This window comes from Xiphophorus couchianus, chromosome 18 (assembly GCF_001444195.1).
Source record: "Xiphophorus couchianus chromosome 18, X_couchianus-1.0, whole genome shotgun sequence".
NCBI lineage: Eukaryota > Metazoa > Chordata > Actinopteri > Cyprinodontiformes > Poeciliidae > Xiphophorus > Xiphophorus couchianus.
Genome location: NC_040245.1, coordinates 27,475,002 through 27,502,054, shown reverse-complemented (window position 1 = coordinate 27,502,054; position 27,053 = coordinate 27,475,002). Strand labels below are relative to the sequence as shown.

Genomic DNA, 27,053 nt, shown 5'->3' with positions numbered 1-27,053 from the left:
CTAAGCAGCCGCTTAGGGCCCCAGGACCACCAAGGGCCACCCTGAGTGGAGTGGATTTTTTTATTTATTTTAGTAATAATTTCTATGTCATTATATTATAAAAAACACAATTTCACTATGAAGTGATTTGTTTTCACAATAACATATATCTGGTAATGTATGTAGAAATCATTATTTTATGGACAAAAAGAAAAAAATAAATTGCTTTTGGAGGCCTCTGGAGGCCGCGGTAGGTACCGCACGCTTCGCCAGTAACGAGCTGCCATGTGGTGAGCAGAAAGCATCTGAACGTCCAAAGCTCCGGTCAGAAGATAAGTTAGCAAAACAATGTCTCAAAAAGGACTTGTCCTTTGGGGAGGGAGAAAAGAGGAAGAATATAAAAAAGCCAAGATAAAGGTTTGTTTTAATGAGCCTTGGTAATGTAATGAAATGTAAAAGATTTGTAAAGCTACTAATAGAAAATTAGCTTGATAGCGACCTGGAGCGGTCCAGTTCAACAGCCAAACATTTATGCTAGAGTCTTTGTGTGAAACTGAGTTTAAACTTTAAATGAGTTGATTCTCATGGTTGGTTCTGTATATTTCTGAGGTATTTTGGCTTCAAAACGCAGCGCTTGATAAAGTTTGATAATTAAAACTTCTCAATGGTTGACATTGTCTAGCAAAATGTTTTTACGTCAGGCTAATTAGCTGCTACATCGATGAGCTGCTCTAAGCTGTAGTTGGGGATTTGCTGTTTGCTGCTGAGCAAAATCATTTTGTGGCCAAAACAAACAATATTTTTTACATCAACTTCTAAGTTATGTGAAAGTTTTGTTAAAATCATTTGAAGGCTCAGAATCAGTCCAGGACCGGTACCGGTCCACATTCTCAGGGATGAAAAACTCACCTGATATACATTACATGTTTAGCTATTGGAGTAACGCTTAAGAGAAATTTATTTAACCAAAGAATGTCATGAATAAGTGTGTAGGGCTGCACAGATTGTAGTTTTCTGACCAATCCCTGGTTACCGATCTTTAAAAAGACTGACCTGCCAATTAAGATTTTGGCTGATATCCATTTTTTTTGTCTGAAAAGTGGCTAAATGTAGCAAGAAAGTCGCTGAGTTGGCAACAGTGGGGTGAATATTGTTGACTGCAAACGTTCAGACCTGACCTGGTCTGTCAGTCAAACCTCTCACTGTAGAGCAGAAGAGGACAGAGACTGATTTTCACATGGAAGTATCAGCAGATCACGATCCCCCAAAATTTAGCAAATCGACACCCAGAAACCAACTGGTCGATAAATCAGTTGGCCAGTAAATGTACCATATTATACATGTATATAATGTAAACAGCACTGCCAACAGAGATGCAATAAATTTATAGCAGGTGTGTGAATGATCGGACTGCTGATTGCAGCCAGTCCACATTGTTAACAGAACTAGTTGGCCCCAAACCCAAATTTTGCCTAGGGCCCCATGGAGGGTTTGGCCGGCGTCAGGTCGATGATCAATCAGCCCTCAGAGAGGCGAGCGACTTTAACCGCGATGTAAACAAAAGGAGCCGGCAGGACGGAAGCGAGCACAGCTGCTGTTGCGTTACTCTTTAATCGAAACGTTCAAGACAAGTGACAGAACAACCGTGGTTACAAAAATATCAAATACTTTGCATGAAAAGTGCTTTAGTGTTAAAATTACAGAAGACTCTTCTTTTTTTTTTTTTCAACATAACCATCAAGTACTCGAAGATGTTTTTCTTCTTGATTAATTGCAATGAGGTAAGTCAAAGTAAAACAGCAGGCTGAGTGATGCAGTAAAAATCGAAAACATGTCGGCCTTCATGTCAGTGACAGTCATGCAGCCCAGATCAGCTTCTTCCATACATGGTAAAACATACACTGATAAATTTAGGTTTAGCAAGAAATGAATGGAATCCCAGCTGTTAGTAGTGAAAGCGGTGTGTGTGTGTGTGTGTGTGTGTGTGTGTGTGTGTGTGTGTGTGTGTGTGTGTGTGGTGGATCTGCAGCGGTGTTCCTGAGCCAGCAGGAGAGGAGCAGGAATCTGCCTCGCTACGTTCAATGCAACAAAACACTTATTACATCCGGTTCATCAGTCTGACGGAGCTGGGAGAGAAATTAAGGAGCAGCATCGGTTTTTTTTATACATACATACATACATGTATATATATATATATATATATATATATATATATATATATATAAACCAAAATATTTTCTCCTTTAACAAGAAAAGTTGTAATGGTAAAACAGCAAAACCTCTTGGGATTTTTAGACGTTGTTGAGAGAATGTTTCCTGTTACAGGAAAACGCTTCACGTTAAAATGAGAACGTTTCTTGTTAGAACAAGAAAATATCTCGTTAAGTAAGACATGAACCTTTCTAGTTGTAATGAGATGCCAAACGAGAACATTTATTGCTAATAAGAACGACTTTCTTGAGTTTCTCATTAAAACGAGAATGTTATAACTAGATGCAAACTCGCTAAAACGAGTATATTAAGATGAGAAGGTTTCTCGCTTCACATAAAACTTGTGTCGTTATAATGACAAAGTTTCATTTTAATGAGATAAGCTTTACATTTTCTCGCTTTACCAATTTACTGCTCCTCAATTTATTTCTGAGCTCCATCAGTTAAATGCTTTCGTAAATCAGAGCTGCCCAGTGTATGAAATGCTATAATTGGCACACAGATAAACAAAACAAAAAAAAAAACACAAAACCACATATTTGGTCATTTTGACATCCAGATATCCATGGAGATCCTTCGAAAACAAGTTCAGCAGGCTCATGTGATGCCGTGAAACTGCAGGAGAAGCTTTGCCCGCTCTTCCAACGTGGTTCCAGAAGCTGGAGTGACGTTGGGGTGTCCCTCGGAGGGAGCTGCGACAGTGAGGGGTGTGGGGTTTTTTTTTTCTTCACTTGCGTCGGCTGAAGATGCTCTTCTTGCTGGAGCTTTTGTCCGCGGTGCTGAGGCCGATGAGGAGCCGGGCCTTCTCGTCTTCCTCCTGCTGCTGCTGGTTGTTGTCCGTCTTGGCGTCGGACGCCTTCCCGCGCAGCTCCGCCACGGAGGCCGGCTTCAGCCGCAGCTTCTCCTTTATCATCTAGGCAGCAACATGGAGCCATTTATGAAGAACGATAAGCAGCAAAAACAAACAAACATGCACCTTTCAAAAAATGTTAAATAAGAAAAAAAACAAAAACCTAATGATTTAACTTTTTTTAATACATTTGAAATTGTAAAATTCAAAAATGTTTGATTTTCCTTCAACTTTATAACTATCTTAGCATTTTATGTTCTAAACTGGCAGAAAGTAACTAATAAAATACACTAAGGTTTGTGAAATGTTGAAGACAGGGTGTGAATATTTTTTGCAAGTGTTGACACCTGCGCTACGAGGGCCTTCCGGCTGTCCCGTTTCACTGCCATGGCGAAGTCCAGCCACGTCCACGTGTTGTTGTGGTACTCCAAACACGGAAGAACCAGGTTCAGGTCTTTCCAGTCCACACTGCTCTTCTCTCCCTGAGGGGGAAAAACAAATCCAACACATTTAAGCCCCTTTTGCACCGCACAGCCAGACCCGGACCGACCCGGGTTCTGGCTTCAAAGCAGGGCTGATCGTTTTTGCATTAGCACTTCCAGCCCGGTACCGCCCCGCTCGCTGGAGCGCTAAAAGCTGCGGTTCTAATCGGGCCGGCCCGACCGGGCTGGTTTGGAGTTAGCTGTTAATTGGTTAGCCTAGATCTCTGGGTCAGAGGAGCGTCTGTCATTTTAACATGTGGTGTCATAAAATTCCTGTCATAATTTATTCCTACCTGTAAGGTTTTAAATGATAATGACAGAATATTCAATTGCATTTTAGTTTCTTTCGGTTAAAATCATTTTAAACAAGCGGAAGGAACGATCCGCATCATGTCACCAGATTAAACAGATAAATATGCAACTTTTTCTCGCATTGAAACAAAACAAAACAAAAAATCTACACAGACTGTGGTCCCACCACAGTCTGGATATAAATAATAAAATGTGATGTCTGCATCTAAATTATGAGCTATTCATCGGCGGTATGCAGAATGAATATCTCAACTTTGTGGTCTGCATCAGTTGTACATAATCATAATCTCAGGGTTTTGAAGTTGATCTGAATGATGAATCTGCGCTCTGTGCTACACTGGGATTACAATCGCCTCGTCTGCCATAGATATCAATGGTAAATGGAAATAACATTTCTCCAACTGAACCGATCAGAAGTCGGTAAGGCTGTGAACGAGGGGATTTTCGCATTTGGCGCCGCTAAAGCGGGGAAATCCCGCAATCCGCAGCGGAAGTTCAGCTGGCTCCGAGTCCAGCTCAGAGAACATAACTTCGATGAGGGAAAGACCTGAAGGGTGAATGTTTCCCTCAGCTTCCTCGCTGACGAGCGAAGAGCATGCAGAAGGAGCTGGACGGGAGACCCAAGAAGGAAACTGTTCTGCTGTCACTGGGGAGATCGCCTCGGTAGCTTTAGCAAGAATTCAATTTATGTGACAGCCTCCCCACCGCACCCCCCACACATTGTATACCGCCCAATGCAAAACGACCAGGGCCATAGTGCCAATAGGACCGGGTCGAACGGAGCCAGGCTGGGCCAGGCCAGACCCTGCAGTGCAAAAAGGCTTTAGACATTAAAAATGAAGGAGAACCTTCGAAAGGGAGCAGATGAAAATGGAAAGGCAAAAGGGGGACAAAACTTGAAGTCATTGGTTTAGATGTTGGAGTTGTGGATGGAGGAATCTAGTGACAACGGGTCAACATCCAAACTGATACCGTTGTGCGCTAAGAACATGACAGCATCTGAAAATCGACAGAACTACTAAAAATAAATAAACGGATTGATGTGAGAAGTTGAGGTGGATTCAGTGTTAAAGGTGAAACCCACCTTGTAGCTGACACACAGAGGCACTTGGGGAATCTTGATGTAGATGAAGGAATTGTTCATAGCAGCTCTCTCCTTCATCTTATCGATGTCATCCACAGGATGCTGAGGGGAGAACACACACACACACACCATCAGTTTGTTTCTTTCTCTCCTTCCTGAACAGCTTAAATTCACAATCCCACCTCTGGAGGCTTCCTGAACGACCTCCTGACCCCTGCCGTGCGGTTCAGTCCCTGGGTGATGCTCTTACTGGGGCCCATGGCGCCCATGGTGTCCTCCGACAGCGGCCGGGGTTTGACTGGGATAGCTGCGACACACACACAGACACACACACACTGTATTAGTGTCAGCACCATGCCCTCTGCCTGACACTGAAGGCTACACCTAACACCACCACAGAGCCACTCTCACACACACACACACACACACACACACACACACACACACACACACACACACACACACGAGACCACAGTTCTCAAAAACACACGAGTAATTCAACACTGCGCATGGAGAAAATAGAAGCTGGTATTGATCGGTCTGCTGCAGGATCCACACAGTCAGGATCATTTTTGCTGGACAATAAATCGTCCTAATAATTATCACAATTAATGATAATATTGTTGTTTTGACAGCATTTTCTATATATAGATAATGGTACATATGTGCAAGTTCGCGCTCTCAAAGATCAATAAACTTTCATTTTGCAAAGAACACAAAATTGAATATATCTGAATTATCCAAAATAAAATGACAACTAAAAACAACACAACAAAAATAAAAACAACTTAAAAACAAAACCATGAATAAAATGGATCATGAAGTCTCCGTAAACAAAACTGCCCTTCAAAAAAACATTAGAAAAAAAATGTGCCTTTTAATTAGGTGGATGAAAATATCTGGCTTTACCTAATTTATTAATTTAGGCTTTTAAACGGATGTTAGAATGCACTTTATTACAAAACTATGCCGTTCTGAACATCAAGCACTTTCAAGGTCTTGATACATGAATAACGCTCTTTCCAAGCCTTAAAATTCAGGCATTTTCAAGGACTTCAAGTAGCCGTACAAACTCTGTACAGAGACAAAAACTGCCTTCATCACAAAGCAACGTACCAGTAGTGACCATTCTGGACTTGTCTTCCTCATCCGTGACGTCTTCCTCTTCAACGTTTCGGCCCGGGAAGAAGAACCCCATCATCCGTTTGAAGAACTGGTACATGAGCTGGATGGTGAGCGGCACCACGTTCACCTGAACACAGCAGAGAGGCTCAATCAAAGCAAAACCGCAGGAAAATGTGCTTCAACAACAGCAGCAGCAGTGTGACGCGATTCTGACCTCAAAGTGCTCCTTCACGGAGATTCCTCCCACCGGGGGGCGCACTTTGCTGAAGATTCGCAGGGCAAACTGTCGCCCAGACTGGCAGTTGCTCTGAGGTCGAAGCACAACCTGGAAAAACGAGACGAGGTCAGCGGCGATGAGACGCGGCTCGGACGGGGTCGGAAAGGTGCGCCACGGAAACGGGGGGCGTGGGGGGAATGATGACGTGAACGTGGTCATGAGACATCAGGAACACATGCGGCTAGTTGCTTTCAACATGCGACACAGTAAAAACTCTCAGAGGAGCTGCGGAGTGATCCCATCCAGACAAACAAGGTGGGTTCAAACACAGACATGTCTGTCCTCAGTACGTACCCTCACACGCTGCACGGAGGAAACCAGGCAGAAATACATGAGAAAACAGCAAAAGTAAAAAAAAACAAACAGTACAACATGTTCCAGTCAGACGTTTACATGCACTCATCACTGGCATGAATGCTGTTCATTTAAAGCTTTATTTAATCTCTTACTTCTGGGTGGAAGGACGTCTGCGACACACAACAGTGGAGAGTTAGTTCGAATGGTGCGACTTTCAAATGTGGCTCAAATGTATTCATACGGCTCTTCTCAACTTATTAGGAAAGCGCCGATCAAAAAATTGGGACCGATATCAATATCTGATAAAAACATTTTAAATATGTTTAAAATTGCTGCAGTTGGTCAGCAATTTACAGATAGTATAATATAATATCTGTAAATGTATAATACTTACAGATATTATACATTTATATATTTTACTTTCAACTTCTTGAAAGAAAAAAAAAAAAGTCAAAAATACCTTATTGATCCCAAATGGCCGTTAAATGTTAACCACATCATGGCCTTTGCTAATGGTTCTCTGTTTCTGTTAAACCTCCCACAATCCTTTGCTGCATCACTATCACTCTGTCACATGACAAAATAAACACCACATGGCCAACCTTCTCCCGTCCAGAAACAAATGGCAACAAGATGCCAATAAATATCGGTTGTTTTTAATCGGCCCCGGTTTTATTTATCTGATCGATAATAATAAAAAATGACTAATATCGGCCGATATCGATGTTAGCGCCGACATATCATGCATTCCTACCACTAATATTTAGCAGGTATGCACAATATATCTGCACTACGATCAGTATTGGCCGATATTAGTCACTTTTTAAACATATCAGTATAGATCAGGCCAATAAATTCAAAAATCTGATACCGATGTTAGTGCCAATATATCGCGAGTTTCTAAAAATGTCTAATATAAAATAGGCTGAGTTTTTCCAGCACTGTTCTAGTCATACTGTTGTGTGACGCAAAGTGCTCCAAACTACAGGCCACATTCACTCGTCACACGCAGAGTCGAACCCACGACTTTTGGATTGCAAGATGATAATCTGTGCGTCCAGGAAAAAAAAAAGCATATATCTTAGAAAAATTAATAAGAGCCTTAAACTTGACATTAATTTATGCAGATGATGAGTGCATTTAACCTTCTAACAGAGCTGTAAATTATTCATATCTTCTCACTACCTTTACTGAAATTATAAGATCATATTTACCTTGTAAGCTGCGTTTGGGAGCAGGTTGTTCATCGTGAACCACCCGAGCTCCAGCAGATGTTCGGCCGTGTCATCGGACTTGTTCAGCTACAAAGAACCAGAAGTGGATATTTAGTTCCTCTGTGACGTCTCGAGCGCTGGAGATGGTGAATTTTACTCGCCTTGCTGTACATGAACCTCTGCAGCTCCAGCTCTGCGATGCCCAGCTGCCCATCCTCTTCGGTTAGACACCAACGAGCCTGAGCGAAGTAGATCTCCGTCCTGCGCACCACACCCACGTCTTCTGGCGGCTTTCGCAGCTCCAGCTTGTTTGCCCGCTGCAGCTGGAAATCTTTAAAACACCTAAAAACGACAGAGATTTTTTTTACTTCGAGCCGTTTCCCGCTCGTTGCTAGAAAGGTCCGTCGGTCTTGACGAGAGACCTGATGAGGATGTTGAGCTCCTCGCTCTTCATCTGCATGTCATTCTTCTCCTGGTTCAGCTGGTTCTGCAGCCGCATGTTGATGTCCATCAGTTCGTCGCTGTTCGCTTCGTCGGTTTGAGCCTAAAGGGAGGTGGAATTTAAAATAATTCACATTGGTTCAATTGAATTTCTCCTTTCTATTTATAGCACTACCAAAACAAAGTTGCAACATTACCAAAATAAAGTTGCAACATTACCAAAATAAACTCGCAACAACATTACCAAAATAAAGTCGGAATATTACCAAAATAATATCACACAAAAGCAGTCTTATAACTGAAATAAAATGAGGAACACTGAGCATTTTGTGAAGTTATACTATAGTACTGGTTTTACAAATAAGGAAGTAATTCATCTATTAAAACATCAGCATAAGATTATTATCAATAGCAGGACGCTGAAACGATTGTGGAAGATTGTTTTTTTCTTAGCTTGGCCCTAATACTCCATTGTCAGAACAGTAGCAGTGATGATGCTAAAGCTAAACTCATGTTTGTTGAACTTTTTCCACACATTTTAATGCTTTTAGTTCCACTGTGTGGTCTCTACCTGTGAAAAGGGTTGTATAAATACATTTTCCCCCTTTTTACAGCAAATCAACTTTAAATTTACTGAACAACTATCATTAAGAAATACAAAAACAGACCAGGTAAATAAGCAAAAAATATGTTGGGAGATGTCAGAACCCAAATTAGCTCCATTTAAATACATGAATACAGTTAATTGCTTTCTACTAATGAAGTTATCCCACTTCTACCATGCCCTCTTCATTTTCTGTTGAACTTCTACGTCAAACCATAAGACTGTTGATCTTTGTGGGGGCTCAAAAGCGAGGCGGCGAGGCGGCTCACCCTGATGTTGGAGTAGATCTGCTTCTCGAGGCGTCTGATCTGAGCGAGGTGCTGCCTCACCGCCTCCTGCAGGTGCAGGATGCTGCTGCGCTGCTCCTCTGGGTTGCTGGAGATCTCCAGCTGGAAGCGAACCCGCTGCTTCTTCTCGCTGTGCTCCTGGAGAACAACCGTAAACCGTCAAAGGATGCCGGAGAAAGGAGAAGAAGAAGAAAAAAAGATTCCCGGCCGGCTGACGTCCCTGCCCACCTTGCGCCTGGGCTCCACGTGAAGCAGCAGGTTGTTGACGATGTCCAGGATCATGGCGTACTGAACCGGGTTCGTGGAAATCTCCAGGTCGTGGTGAATGAGAGTGAACGTTTCCACGGCACCTGAAAAGAAATAATTTAACAGATTTTTTTTTTTCCCTTCAGTGCTCATGATTTCCATTATGCTTAAAACGCTGACGGAATCACAGAATGTAATGTGCAAAATAAAATTCACAATGAAATGTGGAATTTCACAGAATTAGCTGATATGTGCGATAAAGGAAGGATAGACAGTAGTTTCTGTGGTGTTTAGCGTCCTGATCATTATGGAAGTCTGCACAAGCTTCTACTATTTATAGTTTGTTTTTATGCGAGAAGTATTTTTATTGTGTTTTACTCTAAAGCTTTTTTAACAGGGACATTTTCTTTTATGTTAAAAATGGGATTCTAGTTTTTGCACATAATGTTTGAGTTCTTCAAAGAAACGAGAAGGAAACATGTTTTACAATCTGGTAAAAATAATGTTCTGTTGAACCGCAGCAGTTTGTTTCATTTGTGAAACAAACTGCTATTGGTCTGTCATATTTTATGCACTTTTTGGGTTAATAAAAAAGTGCAAAAATAAAAATACAATAAAATTACCAACGTCGAATTTGGAAAATAATAAAGCTGGATTTCAGTGCCGCTCCTGTGATCACACACACCCGCCTGTTTTTTCAGCAGGTCCTCTTTCTCGTGGTTGTTCCTCATCTCGGGAGGCTTGATCTGCGTGGCCAGCTCTGGGTTGATGTCGTGGCTGTAGCTGATGTAGTGCATCCTGCAGCTGCAGCGCGAGATGATACGCTGCACCTGCTGCGACTCGTTCACCTGCGCGGGCTGGTTCCAGTCTGCCAAACGCAAAATTCAACAGTCTGATACGAGCATAATTAAATCTAATCAGAGAATACCGGAGCCAAAAATGTGCTCCTTTTCTCACTCCTATTATTTGCTGAATTTGGAAGACACTTTAGTAGCATGGTTACGAAAGCACCCATCCACTTTTCTTTTCCTTTGTTTACTACCAGTACTAATATCTAAAGTTTATTATCGGGCGATACTGAACAAAACAGAATAGTGCTGTATTGACTTAAAATTAATTTTTTTTCTTTCATTTAAACAGGCATAAATTTACTAAATTACTAATTTATTTGATAACTCTGAACCACAACAACACAACTTTAACTTTTTCAATCAGTGCAGTATGGAGCGTAACAGACAATGAAAAATAAATAGCAGAGAAACTGAAACAACAGGCTGACCATCTGGGTCAAACATGCAAAAAATACACTGCATTAAATGGTTCAGAAAGTGCAATTATGAATTCTAAATATAATGTAAAATAAATAGACAAGCCTGACATCGCTCAGACCACAAAGAATTAGCCTGAATAGGTTTTTATTTTTCAATATTGGGACTGATACAGATATTAATAACTCGAAGCACAATCAAGTCTTTCCGTACCTGTAGTGGTGCTGACCATCCCTCCCACCGCCTGGCCGCTCTCCATCAGCTCCTGCACTGAGTCCAGGTTACGCTGCCTGTGCTCCTCAATGTTTTTCACCTAAACAAGAAAAAAAACCCCCACAGATTAAAGATGCTGTCCAAAAATTTGCAATCCCAGCATTTTTGGAAGCAGTGTTTAGCAGAATATGCATAGCCACTCAAATGACGCCCTTCGGCCACACACCGTTTACTTTTGCTCTTGAGAGCAGAGCCTACCTCCAGCCACAGCTGCCGGTCCTCCTGCTCAGAGGGATTCAGCTCCATGGTGGCAAAGTACTGCATGCCGTCTAGCAGGCAGGTCCAGGTGGTCTTCTGCTTCAGCGTGTCGCTGTACCAGGTTGGGTGGTGCTCGCACTGCAGCAGCTGGGCCTTGGCTGCAGACACCAGCACACAGCCGGCTGTTTCTGTGCCGCGCAGCATCATCTAGGTGAAGATAATCGCATTCAGACTGATGTTGTGGTAACGCCCAAGACTGTCTCTGAGCTGGACAAGAGCTGGACTAGATGAAATAAATATCGGCCAGAAAACTGCAATCGGAGAACCCCTACCCAGAATATTTCCTAACTGAGTGCTGAAGTTTCTGTGGTTTGGCTGCCCAAAACCTGGATGAACAGAAATCTTGTAATCTTCTGACATGTGGTCATAAAAGCAGTTCGATCAGTTCTGATAAACTTAAAAGATCATAAGCCCTGGTTCACTAGGCCTACATGGTGGAAATACTGTAATTGATACCAGTCTGCTATATGGCAGCTTGTGGTTAAATTAAATAAAACATTTATTTATTTCATCTTTTATTGTTATTCCATGCTTTATCAAACCTGGAAAACACTTTGGTCACATCAGAGACCTGTTAGAACCGTGATGGTTCCTGAACGCAGCGTCAGAGCGATTACCTGACAGTTGACCAGCTCTATGAACCAGTTACGGTTGAACACGTCGTCGGTCTGACAGGCAGCGATGCCACACAGCTGGTCGCTCACTCCAGAGTCCTCCTCGGAAAACACCACAAACTTGTCCGTCTCCTCGATCAGCTTCTGCAACATCGACGTTCCTGCAAAACACCGAAGAAACAGATCCGGGTGAGCCATTCCCGATCCCCCGACGGAGATCGTCGCCGTCACAGCGGCTGGGAACGCTCACCTTCGTTTTGACTTTTCTCTACTCGATTGGCGGCGGGAACGACCGGAGTGACGAGAGCCGCGGTCGGGGAGTAGTTGGAGGGGGAACGCTTGAGTTTCTTCGTCTGCAGGTGTGTGTCGATCTTCAGACCCTTCAGAGCTTCGGTGGAGAGATTCCTCTTCAACACGGACGCCTTTTTATAACCGTCGTACAGCCCGAAGGCGATGTTTCTGTTTATGGTCGTCCAGGACGCACGGAGGTCCACCAGGCGCAGTTTGTGAGTGTAAGAGGCATTTGTTTCATCTGTTGTGTTCACTTCCTGTCGAAAATTACACACAAACAAACATTATGGTTTGACTTTTTGAACAAGAATGGGTACTTATCGTATTGTTTAACGTTTATCGTGATATTTGTCATGGTAAGAATCCTGGTTTATCGCTGTCACAATAAATTCCAAGTAATGAAGTAAAAAAAAAAAAATTGTCCGCATTGTCTGTATCGTCAGTTTTACTATTTTCTCCACTGTTTGTTTATTGAAACACCAGTAAATACCAATAAATCTGAAAATATCCTGTACAGTTTAGTGATACAAATCATACTTCGTTATGTGACCGGTGTCCTAAAAAAGCAAAATTACAAAATGGGAATGTTTTTCAAGAGCTGTGTGTCTGTTTGAGGGGCTATAATTGTTGTGACACACAATCACAGTCATACAATTTCCTACAAAAGACTAAATAAGCAGTTCTCATCATCACCTTTACTGGTGTCACAACAGTTTGACAAAATATCGTGATAAAATTTTAAGCCTATATCGCCCGCCCATGAAAAACCGAAAATGGGCTCCAGCCGTTACCTCCTCCATGCGGTTGCTCTGCCGCTGGTAGCTAAGCGACGACAGGCTGAGCAGGTGAGTCTTCTTCACCTGAGCGTTCATCTGGTGGTCGGCCGTCTCGTCCCAGGTGGAGGCCATCAGGTGAACCGTCACCTGAGACAGCTCACTCACCATCTGTGTCACGTTCCACTCAGAGATCAGCCTCCTCATCACAGTGCCAGCTGCAAGAGCAACACACGAGAGTTGGCTTTAAAAAAAATGAAAATATACAAATAAGGTAGCTTTGTGTGCAGAGTCTGAGAAAAAAAAACAGAAAAGCTTTTTTGTTTTAAATCCCATGATGCTTTTTACCCTGAGGGATGAGTCTCTGAGTCCCACGAGTGAAGACGTGACCTTTGTTGCACTCCACTTGGACTCCTCTCTGCTGCGCAAAGGAAGCCCAGTAATGCACCTGAGGAATAAACAATACATGCATGAACCCCATTAAATACAGATGTTTGAAACCTTTTTGTGGGTTTAAGCCTCTAAAAAAAAACTAGTTATGGGCTCAACTGTCTCGAAGTCACACGGAACAGAAGTTAAGAATATTCTGGTTCTACAGCTAACTCCTTATAACAAAAAGCTTGTCTGCAGAACAAAGAAGAAAGATGCAGGTTCCTTTGTTTGGATGGTCGGCAAGAAATGAATTATGAAACTCTGAGTTTTTTAGATGAAGTGTAAGAAGACTGGACGTTTTCTGAACCCAGGTAAAGATGCACTAGGTAGCTTTCATTAAAAAATATATGTTTTCGTACATATTTCTGTCACCATGAGACAGATCAATTGTGAAAAAAGTTATTCCTTCTTCCTCCCTGTTGTCCTACTGCCATCTTCAGAAATACACCACTTGGTCAGAAACAACCAATCAGAGCCAGGAGGAGGGTCTTAGTGCTCCAGTACGTACTGCTTAATGTGTAAATGACAAAGAAAAAACTTTCTGTTCCAGGTGGTGTTTATGATCCCAAACACCTCCGCTAACAGTCCTGACACATTTCCAAAGAGGTTTGCATCTGTTTATCAGCTAGCCTTAGCATTTACAATAGGCTTCTGCCAAGCAGAGAGGGGGAGGGTGTGAGCAGCATGTAGACGAGGGTGACTGACAGCGCTGAGACCTTCCTCCTGGCTTTGATTGGTTGTTTCTGATCAAGTGGTGCTATCAAGAGGAGGTAGAAGAGCTACATTTTTTCACATATCTGTTTCATACTATACTCTCATGACATGATGACAGTTCTAACAAATATGTAAAGAAAAAAAAAACTGTTTATAAAAGTTACATGCATATAAAAGCTTTAAACCCATGTGAGAGCTGGTACAGGTGTAAAGATAAGTCACATTATGCAGTGTGTTTATTTCTAATTTAATTTAAAATGTTTAAAACATACAAGTACTTATTTGATGCATTTATATGTGGCGCTAATTAAAACTTTGAATTATGGCACTTTGGGCCTTGAAGACTTTGTATCTAAAGAAAATTTTTAAGCACTTTGAAATGTTAAGCACAATGAATCAATTTTGTTTCAAGCTAAATGAGTATTTCTGAAAAACAATAATAACGTCATCACTGAACAACAAGAATCGTTATGGCGACTATCACCCAAGCGGATATCAATTCGGCCTCTTGACCGATAAAACACCGTTGTCGTCGGGCAGCTTTAGGGAAATAATCAAAACCTCACTTGCAGCTGAGGGAAGGCGGCTGTGTAGGACATCTGCTTGTAGTGCTGACCCAGCTTTTTGCGGACCGGCCTGAGGCTGTGGAAGAGCTTGCCTCTGCAGATCGGTCGAGAAACGCTGGTCCAGGTGGCCCAGAAGTTCTGCATCCAGCGCAGGGTGCTGCTGTACAGCAAGATTCGAGGCTCGGGAGGTTCTAGAAGACAAGATGAATGCCGTCTTTAAACATGCCGTGGGTTCATCTTTGAGGTTCGACGGCTCTCACACACACCAGTGGAGCAGTTCTGATTGAGGTCCATTGTGATGGAGAGGTTGAGGTTTTCAGAGCGAAAAGCTCGGTAGGAGTCGTGAGGCTGTCCCGAGGTCACGTCCGCGATGTTCTCGGCGCAGCAGACCATGACCGCGTGGTGGTCGTGGGGGTTGCCGTGGCAAAGCCACTGAAGATCAAGGGTCATGCAGAGGTTGGGCAAATGCAGGAAACAGATGTCGTCGTACCTGGAATGGAAAGCGGGGATTTTATTTGTTAAAATATAATCTATGAATGTGGGAAAAGATTTCATTCCAAGTGTTGCTGCTTACTTTGATGCCGTCCGGACATTTACATCCAAATTCCCTTTAAACACGAACTCCCCAGGATTCCAGTCGAAGTTCAGCTTGGTCCATTCCCAGTGCAAGTTCTCGGTTGTGTTGTACGGATCCTGGGAAAGCCCAAACACCGATTTTGTTAAAACAGAAACACTCAAAACAATAGAAAGAATTGAGGAAATATTCAAAAACATATAAATAATCTCAATGACATGAGTAGAGTCAAGCAAAGACATAAAGAAGAAGTTGCTTCACCTCGGTAGCCAGCTGATGCAGGTTGGCGTGCTCGATGTTCATGAGCCAGTGTCCGTGCAGGAGCAGACGGCTTTTGTCCCACCAGGCCAGAGGGGGAGACGGATCGGCTGTGGGTTTGGTCAGCAGGTCTACCGACTGCCCAATCAGCGTCCAGGCAGGGTCCCAACATGGCCCCCACACGATGGTATACAGAGAGATGCTGGCTGCAGAGAGAGCGATTTCATCAGAACCGGAAGAAAATGTCATGGCATCATTCTGTGCTGGTGACGAATTTCCTTGTATTATATTTAATAATTATGTATATTACATATATCTTGTTACCCTTTCAACACTGAAAAAAAAACAAGACCAGCAAAAACAAGGAAATTATACTGGTTGTTAATATCAGTCCCATTTTACATATGGGATTGACAAACAGAAGTGTAAAAATGACTAATATTGTCACAGTATAACTCATGGTGTTTATTTAGCTTTTGATGAACTCTACGCATCAAATATTAAACAACTAAATCTAATAACTTTCTTAATCAATGTTTTACAGTGTTTCATTGGCTTTAGTAATATTAGTAATAAATGTTGCTCTGCTTTAAATAAAAGGAATTAGATTATACATTTTAGCAGTGATGCACCGATGCGCTAATAGCACAGCTAATTCTTTTGTTTAGCGCTTTAACATTTTTGCTAACTTTGAAAACATTTAGCACACTTCTCTTCTGCTAAATTAATTTTTCTTAATAAATTCTAAAGCACTAAATTACTTGACTGTTATGAAAACTTTCCATTGAAAAGGAGTTTGATGTCTGTGTTGAAGTTTTGGTTACTGACAGTTGAGAACTCTTCAGGTTGTTAGACATTTATGGTCAATTAGCCAAAATTAGCAACAGAGTTAGTAACTGAAACCTTGAGGGAAAAAGTCTGTTACAAAGTGTCACTTTCTGAGATGCAACCACACAGTGAGGTGTGCAATGACCAATTTGACCCTCCTGAGGGCGATGTACTACGTATGTAACACAAGCTATCAACACATGGTTGAATTTAGCGCTACAGCAATAGCTCCCGCTAAATACCAACCAACATTGTTGAATTTAGTGGCTTAGCATTAGCGTCCACTGAATACCATGTTGATTAGTGCTATTGGATCTACTGTTCATGATTAGTGGTTTATGGTTAGCGTAACTATCTTTTTACTTAGTGGCGCGCATTGTTGCATTTAGATTAAAATTCTTGCAGAGAAAAAGAACCTGTTAGTTTTATTATCATTATACAGTGAGAATGTAATTAGTTTATGCCTACAACCGAATAAATTAAAACAATACTGTCAAAGTTTGGACAGTGAGAATTAATTTTGCTATAGGAAAACAAAACTATACTTTCTCTTTGACCTAAAAATAATTGAATAATTTTCACAGGATCTACAAAAATGTGCAGGACTTACATTTGAAATCATAGTAGAACTTGAGTGGAGGCATGTTTCTGTGGACCGTCACATCTCCCCACGGCGCTCCGAGCGGGACGGTCTGCTTGCGATGAGCCCTCGCCTGACCGTCCTGCTCCGTCCCGATCAGACGTCCCGACAGCTCCCAGTCCCGGATCTCAAACAGGTAGCGGGGATAATCTCGAATTCTCACTGACAACATAACACGTCTGAAATTTGTTTTTCAATTTTTTGATTTAAATGTTATTTTTTTTAAATGATAGACTTACCCAAAAAAGCGCCTAGCTTAAACTTGACAGCACGACACCACTGAACCACCAGAGGTAGCCCGTCTCGGGGGAAGGGACTGATCCTGTCGATGTCTCTCAGCTGCTCTCTGACTTTCTCCGGACCGTGAAAACACTGATCGGCCAGGGCGACGAGCTCCAGGTCCGACACGTTCCAGGTCAGCAGAGACTTCCTCATGGGAGTGTTGGCGTAGAGTCGGCGCGAGCGCTGGATGTAGATCTCTATGTGCTTCTTCTCCAGCGAGCTGTACAGCTCCTCTATCTTTCTGGCAGGCAGAAGTTCTCCGTGCTGCTTCCTGAGTTCTGCCACCTTCTTGTCCAGGAGCTGCAGGCGCTTGGCGCTCTCTTTACTCTCGTCCTTCATCAGCTCGTAGTTGTCTCTCAGCTTGATTTCGAAGACGTCGTCCAGGAAGACGAAGGAGAACTGGCTGATTTTGAACACAAGGTCGGGAGGCAGCCGTTGCTCGGACGGCGGCGGATTCCGAGGGAGGTGGAGAGTCTTCAGCCACTTCTGCACGCCGATGGCCATGTCGAAGGTCTTGGAGAAGTTGTACTGGTAGGGGAACTCCACGGACAGAGATGGGCAGGTGAGGACCCAGACTCGGTTGTGGGGAGTGGCTAGGAACGGGAAGGCGTCCCTGTGCAGCTGCATCTCGGTGAGCTCGTCGTGAGTCTCCACGTCCAGCTCGTTGAATGAGACGATGTTGTTGCCATCGAAGTTGAAGATGAGCAGAGGGGAGCGTATGTGTATGGAGCCGACGTGCTTTGAAAGGGAGAAGGCCTTGGTGTGCAGGAGGATGTAGTTCTTCTCGCTGACGTGGGCCGTCAAATGGGTCGAACCCATTTCCAGGCGTATGGAGAAGCTTCTGGTCTGACCCAGCATGGCGTCTCTGTTCTCTTCCTGTTCGCCACGGAGCATACGCCAACAGGCCTGAGCTTCGGTCATGTGCTGGAACAAGACCATGTGGTCCTGTGGAGCCCAGTCTACAGCCAGCTCGTCTTCACACTGAACCTGTACAGACATGGAAGTACAACCATTCGTACTCTGTTCGTTCTAGCTGTATTTAACCGTAACAAACTTGAGTAATTCATGAGGCTTCTGTGATTTAAAAGAAGAATTGCAATCCACAGCGCCCAACGAGTCCAAAATGTAACAATGACATCCAACATAGCTTTATTTCCAGATTGTCTAAGAATAACAGCTTAAAACTAGGTCAAGTCATGTGGATATGTGTAACTGGAATCTGTTTTGCATGAATTTAACTGAGTTAAATTCATGCAATAAAGGATAATAATAAAGGATTATTTATTCAGCTGTTTAGTGTGTGGGAGAAAAGAGACAAAGAGTTCCAGTCACAAAAAAAATCAATGATTCTGTCACAGCGACTGGGCCTTATAATACATGGCAAGTAATGGTATACTGACATATAAAACTCACAAGTAGAGGAAAAAATACTGACTTCCCCCAGTTTGGTTTCCATAAATTGAAATAAATTAGCCTCAGAAAACTAGCCTTGTTTCTGGAAAATGGTGTGGAAAACGCATCGTTAGAAACCTGCGGCTACCTGTAAGCTGGGTGTGGTGACGTGGTACCAGACGGTTATTGCGGTGAGTTTGAGTATGGGGTTGAGGACCTGGGAGGCGGGGCAGCACGCTTCCATGTTCTCAGTGAGCGTTTTCACCAGAGACAAGCTCATCTCCTGGAGAGACACTCTGGAGCTCTCTGCAGAGTTCAGCATGCTGACGGTGTCCATGCGCAGGGACACGGCTCCTGAAACACAACACACTCTGGTGAGATGAGATCAGTCTGGGAAAACGGTTGAAATTTGAGTCAAACGATGACATCCAAGCAATAAACGAGTTTTCCTGTTTACTGCTTGCTGGATTTGACAAATTTGTCCACAACTGGTTAACTCCAACATGTCCTTGATGGAATCTACCCTTTGGAGCATCAATCCTTCAAACTCTAATAGACAACTTTGCATGATATTCTGCTGCTTGATCGTCTTTTAGTTGAGAGCAAACATGCATGTTTACTTTTTCACATCCACAAATGTACATCCCTTTACAAAAATAAAAGAACGAGAAATTCTTGTGTTTATTTACGAGACTTGTTCTTCCTGAATGCAACAAAAGCTTCTACTCAGGTGGCAGGAAAGTATTCAAATAATCTGCCTGTGGAATCAGCTACATAATCGTCTGAATTTGAACTATTATTATTCATTTAAATATACAAACGTCTCTTTGTAAATGCTTTTGTCTGAAGCAGCTGCTGCAAGCAGATGTAATAATTTCACACTCATATTTTTCCTAACTTTGCTCTTTTATTATTTTTAAGGTGCCGTTTGTAATGACCAGGATAACATTGCAAAAAAAGATTTAAATGGGGGGAAAAAACGTAACTATTTAATCTACTGGTTAAATAAATGTTGAAAATACAAATAAATAAAACCTACATCTTGAGATCATTTATGCATTTTCAAAAGAAGTAATAGGGTAAAAAAAACAAAAAACATGTAGCATTAATTGAAATTACATTTTTCTAAAATAAGTTGTGTTTTTAAATCTATCCCTAAAGTATTTTTTTAGGTTTTGCCCATGAGACCAACAGTGATGAAGAAATCAGGTGTTGGGTTTATTTCACATTATTCCAGCATTTACCTCCTCAGCAGAAGAAAGGTAGATAATCTAATATTATTCCTACATAGTGAGTAATTTAAGTTTCATAGTGACAGAAAAGGGATCAAAAGCTAGAAATGTTGCCTCTCCCACCTTAACAAAGCAAATTGGAATCAACTTTTATCTGGTTTATAGTTTTAAAATGAAAGGAAGTCACACTTTTTTTCCAAGTACTTAAAGAATCCTACCTGAGTAACGTTAAACGTCTGACTCATGACTGTTTTTCTCAAAGAAGCATCTTCTTACCCGCCACATTGGAGACTGTGAACACATTGACATCGTCCAGACAGCAGTCCAGTTTAAAAAGCAGGCCGGGCTGTGAGGAGGAGTGGCCTGACTTGACGGCTTCGTCTCCAGAGGGCGAGTCGGGCGTCATGTCTGGCAAGTGAGGCTGAGGGTCAGCGGAAACCCGCAGGAGGGACAGGAGGCGAGAGAGGCACAGCGTGCAGGTCTCCGACAGCTCCACCTGGAGACCCTTCAGACTGGACTCCACGTTCAGGCTGGGAGGCTGGCTGCTGCAGGCGGACTGGGGTCTGTTCAAACTCCCCTGGAGCAAAGAAAGGGAGAATATTCATGACTAAAACCAGACTATTTCTACTCAGACAAAAGCTATATATATATATTTTTTTTTTTTTTAAACAAATTTTCTGTTTGAAATTAACTTCGCATAACAATAATTGTTCAAATTCAGCCTTTCATCACTTTTACTGTAGGTTAATGCTCAATTTTGGAAATTAACTCAATTTCAGCAGACTTTTTGAGAAACCTCTAAAAACACCAAGGCTGCTGCTAATGCTTCCAGGAAAAAAGTCAGAAAAATCCATCCTTCCAGACTGTTGCGATATTTGTTTTGACTGTTGTGGCCTGAAAATTACTGATTTTGCGGCACCTTTTTCAAATTTAAGCTTTATTTATGCCGGTCTTACAAAAAAGTCGCAATCGTCCCCAAAAGTGTTGCCATGTTAACAAGTTTAGTTTAACATGGTTAATATTTATAGTTAAAACTCCAAAGAACATTTTCAAATACCTTCTTAAAATCCCTTAATACAAATAAAATCATCAAAGTGCAAAAGGAGAATTTCATATTGGTCATTCAAGTTAACAAATTGCATACATAGTATAAGCAAAACTTACAAAATATCTCAAAATGGTTTAAAAAATAATAATAAAAAATTAAAGACAAATGTATCGTTTAGGGTCTCGTATGCTTTCATACTACAGGTTTGGCTTTCAAGAGACTTTTGAAACAGGAAGTTAAATTAGAAGGGGACAAAGGTACGGGTCAACATTCAGCCAAGTGCAACGACTGGACATACAGAAAATGTTCAAGTTTGCAGATAAGTTGCGATGAAAATTGCAAGTCTGTGCAAAATTAGCAAGTGACGAGTGAATTTGTATTAGTAGAATATCATTACTTCCTGGAGGGACTGAAAAATTAAACTACCATCTTGCGAGTGTTTATTAAGTTGTATCATTATGCTTTTTAACCTAAAGAGAAAAGCCTAAACATGTCTCCAAAAAGCAAAGTAAACACAAGGACAAGACAAGAAAAAAAATATATGGGAAACGCAAAGAAGTAAACAACTCCAATTACAAAGGTCTGAATAGTTACAAAGCACAAGCACTGATGAGAAGTGATGATTTATGTTTTCCTACCTGGAGACTTAAGGTGTCTAGAATTAGCGCTTCGCCCCACACGTGTTTACCCGGCGGGTGAGGAGCCTGCTGGATGTGAGAGCCTTGACCCACTCTCCACCAGAAGCTGTCCAGGGTCAGTGAGGCCCGCCGGTGCAGGTTCTGAGAATCCGAGCTGCCGTTGTCGACCTTGAGGTCGAGAAGATGCTGCACTTCTATAAAAATAAATACACAAGTGAGAGCAGGTCTATCAGAATGCTAGGAACTTCAAGTTACTGTGTGCAGAACAATGGTGTACCACAGGGAACAGTTCTTGGTCCTCTGTTGTACATAAATGACTTTAGTCCAACGTGAAAAGATTTTTTTTTTTTTATTTCTGATCTCAGATGTTCTTTATCAGGCAGTGTTTCGGCTTTTTTGCAAAAAGAAATATGAAAAACCTTTCAGTCTCTAAAGATGTAAAGCCAGTAGAAAAGCTAAACCATGCATCATTTTTCCTCCACTTCACAGGAAAAATGTCAGTCTACTACAAAATTCCTGTTTAAGGCATAAAGGTCTGTTGGTGTAAAGTGGCAAAACGTGAAAAAGTTCAAAGTGTATGAAAATTTCACAAGTCCCTTTACAGGAGGTTGTTTGGGGTTATAAAAAACAGTGTTAATAGCAGCAATATACTGACTCAGCAGTGAAAATGAAAGCCATATAACAATCACATGCTGTGCTGCGGACGGACCTGCGTTAGCGGCGATGAAGCCCAGAGCGAAGGGCGTGGTGTCCCCCAGCTGCACGGACACGTTGACGTTGGACACTGAGGACGAGATCATCACAGGAGCGTCCAAGTGGGGGAGACGCCTGAGGAAGACCAGGGTGGGAAAATAATCTAACGGACTGTGCAAAACGGAAGGGTAATGGGATAAACAACAGAGCGAATGATGCAAAAAAAAATAAAAAATACACATTGTTAAGGAAAAACAAGGTAGAACAAAGAGTTTAATAAATGTCAAGAGATCTAATAAAAACCCGGGATTGTTCATTATCGTTTGGCAGCTTGCCTCTTTCTGTGGGCTTCCTTCCTGTGGAGCAGCTGTTGCCAGGGAAACAGATTCAACCAATGGGAGAACTCTTGGTGGCGATAGTGCACGATGCAGGTGTTGACTGTGAACGACCCTGAGATGTCAATGGACGTAACCTGTTGGGACAAAAGCCGTTTAAAAGGCAGAGCAACCCAACGATCAAGACGAACATGGAGAGCCGGACGTCTGGTCACCTGCAGGAACGTCTTCAGCGTGTTCACGCAAAGGATCCTCTGCCTGCTCTGAGAAAGAAGAAGTCCATCTGACAGTAAACAACAAAAAAATAAACATGTTACTTATTGCTTTTTCTTTTTTTTCTTTTACAACTTATTTAGAGCGCTGGAAGGCCAGCTGACCCTCCAGGATGAGCTCCAGGCTGCTCTGAGGAAAGCTCAGCTCAGGAGTGAAGCTCTTCAGGGGATGCTGCTCGTCGTCACGTCCGTAACTCATCTTCAAAGATTTCAGAGTCCAATTCAGGTGTCTGTATAGTCCCGAAAAAAAAAAAAAGTTTTATTGACGAGAAAACTGATTTAGATTCTGATAAATAATACCGAGGTGTAAGCTCCTGTAATTTGACGCCGACTCGCCTCTTCTGGCTGTGCATGGACAGCGTCACGTTTGTGTTGTCGAACTCCACGTTGACGTTGTGGGGGAGCAGCTGGTGAAACTTTTCCACCGTCTCGGTGCGGATGAATTCGGCGTCGTCGCACTCTGACAGGAAACGGGATCGGGTTTAAATAAATCCAAAAAACAAAAGAACCGCGAGGAGCATCTGGACAGAACGTCTGCTAAGCAAATGTAGCAGCAGAAAATATGCGGTGAAATATTAAACCGTGCGATACATGAACTAGATTACTAATCAGCTGAATGTTGGCTAGAGCTGCAAGATGTTAAATTGTGCATATCATAGGGAGTGAGTTAAAAAGTATTCGTGCTGTTTAAACAGACTTACATTTAGTCACATTACAACCGGTAGCTTTACTGTATTTGTTTGGTATTTTTTCTTTTCAGAACAGAAAGTACTGCATTACTGTGAAGTAGGAGAATTTATTTTAACAAATAAAACTGTGAAACAAGTAAAGTACACATGCAGTTAGTTTCCTTTAGTAAAGGTAAACAAAAGCCTTTAGATTAGATACAGTCAAAGGTTTGATCACCACTAGAATTTTCTAGCTTCTGCTTTTGCTAATCAAATAGATAAACTTAATGTATGTTATTTGGGTTTTTCTCCAAACTCTAGCTGTAAAGTTGAGCCATTTCTGCTGGATGCAACACAGAAGTATAAAATGTAATAAATTGAACCCACTGTGACGTCCGCCAATACAAGTCAATTTAGCATTTAAAAAAAATAAAAACCACACACACCTTGCTCACCAGATACAGCAGGGTCTTTTTTTTTCTGGGACTTGGGCGACATCAGGAGCTGGCTGAGGAACAAGCCCTCATGCAGCTCTGCTGTGAGCGTCCTCACATTGAGGGACAGGCAGCCTGGCCTCATCTCTGGTAGAGCCACGTCCCCTGACAGCAGCAGGCTGAGGGCCAGCTCAGCCAAACATATATCCTACAGGAAACAGATCATCACAAACACTCACTCAATTAAACCCTTAAAAAAACCAGCATAAAGAAATAAATAAAAACTCACCAACTGGCTGCTTTTGAGAACTTTACTACTTAGTTGCCCCACTGAGAAGTCCCACGCCAACCTTTTAGCAAACAAATAAAATTTGTTTTGTATTTTTACTTTCTACCCCCCTCTCTGTTTTGAATCTTATTAGTAAAAGAAATGGGGAAAATTCTCACCTTTTACTTTGATGGTCAAGTAATAAGGTGATGCCTGTGACCGTCATGTGCCACAGCGACTCGGAGAGAGCCAGGTTCAGCACCATCACGTTGACTGAGCTGATGTGGAAGGACAGCAGCTGGAAGGAAAAAACATGGAGGAAACGACAAAGCTAAGTGGCGGCGACCCCTGAAGGGAAAAAGCCAAAAGAAGACGGAGAAGAAGTCAGATGGACGTAGGATACCTGGGATAGAAAGCGGAGTGTTTTGGGGTTGACTGAAGTCTTCTTTGTCTTTTTTCCATGACCGGTCTTCAGCAGTGGGCCCAGCGGTACTTGAAGGTCGAACCTGACTCGGGTGTCACCGACGCATAGCGCTAGGTATCGCCTGTAGACAAACACTGATCTCAATCTGATGCAGTTATTATTTAGTAGTTAAATTATTATTATTATTTTTTTGCTGTAAAGTTACAAAAACAGAGCAGGCCAACTTACGGTAAGTCCTGGTTCAGAAGTCTACTCGACAACCAAATCCTGTCGATTTCCTGACCAGAGAAAATGAGAATCGCAATAAAAGTTCAGCAATTTCCCAAGAAAGCATTTTCTATTTTATTCTGTAGCATGTTGCGATAACTTAACTTGGTATTTACTACACTGGTGCAGCTCAAGTAATTAGAAAATAACAGAAAAGTCAGAAAGGTTTGAGTGATTTAGTTTGAAAAGTGGAACACATCAATTCATCACACACAGAATGGATATTCAAACATTAATTTTTGTTTATTTTTCCTGACTATAGCTAACAGCTAACTTGCAAAGAGAGCCATTAGCACATTTTACAATTAAGTCAGTCACAAATGGTCTCTGCAAAATATATTCCCCTGCCAAGCATGGAAACTATGTGGAAGGAAAAAATGAAAAGGAAAAAAGAAAACATTTTCATTTTATGCTGTAATAGAATAAAATAAACTATTGAAAAATAACTGTCTGGACAACGACTAAAGGCTTGAAGAGCCTAAAATCACAGACTAATTTGTGTTTCTATCTGTGAGGTCAGTCAACAGAAACGGCAGACAAAATGAAGATGAGCTAGCATTAACTAATTTTCTGAAAAAACTCATTGGATGTAAGATATAATGAGTAAAATTAACCAGAGCTGCAACGAACCATTTTTGGTCATTGATTAACCGGATTAAACATTTGGCACATTCTGTAGATTTTACACAATATTAGAAATACAGTAAAAGATACAAACAAACAAATAATTAAATTCCTTTTTTAATTTCCCCCCTCCCCCATCTTAAGTGGAAAATGTATATATTTTTGTGCAGATTTGGCTTAATTACAGGTCAGAGTAAGTCGTTCTTTTAGCAAATTGGCTGTTTTTGAGTCTGTACACTCCAGCTAACGATTAATTCATTGCTAAATTAGTTGATGATTATTTAAATCATCAACTTATTACGATTAATCGTTTCAGCCCTAGAATTAACAATAGCAAGTTGTATGTAATAATATATCTGTAGGACAGAGCATAACCTTTTTGAATTTATAAGTGAAATAAACAAACTTTTCAGTAATTGCTATAACTTAATGAGATTCACCTGCATTCCTGACAGGAATTCATGATTTGAATGTCATGTTTTTCTTACCAGAGTGTGCTGGGGGTGAAACTGGATACTGACTCCTTTGACGGAAAACAGCCCTACTGATTTGATCTTCAGCTCTGCGTTCAGCGCAGCCCGGAAGAATCGGACCGCCAAGGTGCAGAACAGCCATCTAAAAAAATATATATCAACAGCCACACAGTTAGAGCCAGTTCTTTCAAGTTGTAACAGTGAAAACATGGCAGGGCTCACCTGAACAGGAAACGTAACAGCACAACCCCCGACAGGAGGACTAGAAGAAAGGATACTAGGAGGAGAGACATTGTTCACACCCAAATGTTGGACATTGAGTGCGGCTGCCCGCTTATCTACCAGCTGCTGTCAAAGAGGAAGACATAACGGTGTCATTAGCCGAAAGTCCGCAAAGTGGGACACACGAGTCGTCACCGCGACACCTTCTCCAAAGGTTTAGCGGCAGGTTTGCGTTGAGGAAAAGCCCCACTGCGCTAATATCGCTAAAGTAGTTCTAGAGAGGAATGCCACATAGCACGTAAACTTTGAGAAGTTAGCTAATGATGGGGAAGCATTTACCGAAACCTGCTGCCTGTACGCTTGTTAGTAACATGAAGAAACGCGAGTCAGTAAGGCGAGGGGACAGCTTTGAAACATACCATCGGCACAGGCAACAGTTAAACCCACTTTTCTCGCCGCGTCACCCCAAAGTAAAATCAATAGCAAATCAGAGCTAACAAGTTAGCGTGCTAACGCTACCGCTAACAGTAACAGAACAGCTGCGATGCTGGAAAACAACAAATTAGCGTCGCTTTTAGGAGCCGCTGGATGCGTTTGTGGTCTGCTCTGGTTGAAAGTCTTTGATTGGCGTGCTTACCCAGCCCGACACGTTGAAGCGGCGGGCTGCCCCTGCATAATGCCGCAGAGAGAGCGGGTTTACTGACGGATGACTGCGCAGGCAGGCAGGCAGGCAGGCAGGGTCAGCACGGTTCTGCTCTGCTCAGCTGGCAGGTCACTTGACACGATGCAGGAACTTTCTCACTGATAATATGTTTATTTTCTTTATTTTATGCTATTCAGCCATATTCTATTCAATTAGTCCTTTTTAGCCTATTAAAAAAAG

General features: G+C 42.1%; 1 protein-coding gene across 8 annotated transcripts; it reads right to left on the bottom strand.

Moving 5' to 3' along the window:
* Positions 1-1,560: 1,560 nt before the first annotated feature.
* LOC114161654 (protein KIAA0100) lies at positions 1,561-26,941 on the bottom strand. Of its 8 annotated transcripts, none has more exons than XM_028045102.1 (41): positions 26,808-26,941; positions 26,171-26,296; positions 25,964-26,090; positions 24,813-24,862; positions 24,564-24,705; positions 24,340-24,458; positions 24,182-24,242; positions 23,905-24,100; positions 23,127-23,250; positions 22,896-23,020; positions 22,734-22,801; positions 22,519-22,655; positions 22,200-22,354; positions 21,491-21,684; positions 20,081-20,381; positions 18,721-18,926; positions 17,138-18,167; positions 16,869-17,060; positions 15,434-15,636; positions 15,173-15,291; positions 14,865-15,088; positions 14,599-14,789; positions 13,235-13,334; positions 12,905-13,104; positions 12,073-12,370; positions 11,826-11,983; positions 11,149-11,355; positions 10,891-10,990; positions 10,095-10,277; positions 9,392-9,513; positions 9,146-9,301; positions 8,254-8,375; positions 7,993-8,173; positions 7,832-7,918; positions 6,615-6,623; positions 6,258-6,368; positions 6,035-6,170; positions 5,101-5,225; positions 4,919-5,020; positions 3,388-3,522; positions 1,561-3,103 (listed from the first exon to the last, which is right to left on the bottom strand). In XM_028045102.1, exons 2-41 carry the CDS (start codon positions 26,239-26,241, stop codon positions 2,918-2,920), a joined length of 6,753 nt encoding a protein of 2,250 aa, XP_027900903.1. In that variant the 5' UTR covers positions 26,242-26,296; positions 26,808-26,941; the 3' UTR covers positions 1,561-2,917. The 8 variants fall into 8 exon arrangements, with proteins under 8 accessions (XP_027900903.1, XP_027900909.1, XP_027900908.1 ...); XM_028045108.1 differs by having other exon boundaries at positions 22,200-22,318; XM_028045107.1 differs by having other exon boundaries at positions 23,914-24,100.
* Between the last annotated feature and the right edge of the window lie 112 nt (positions 26,942-27,053).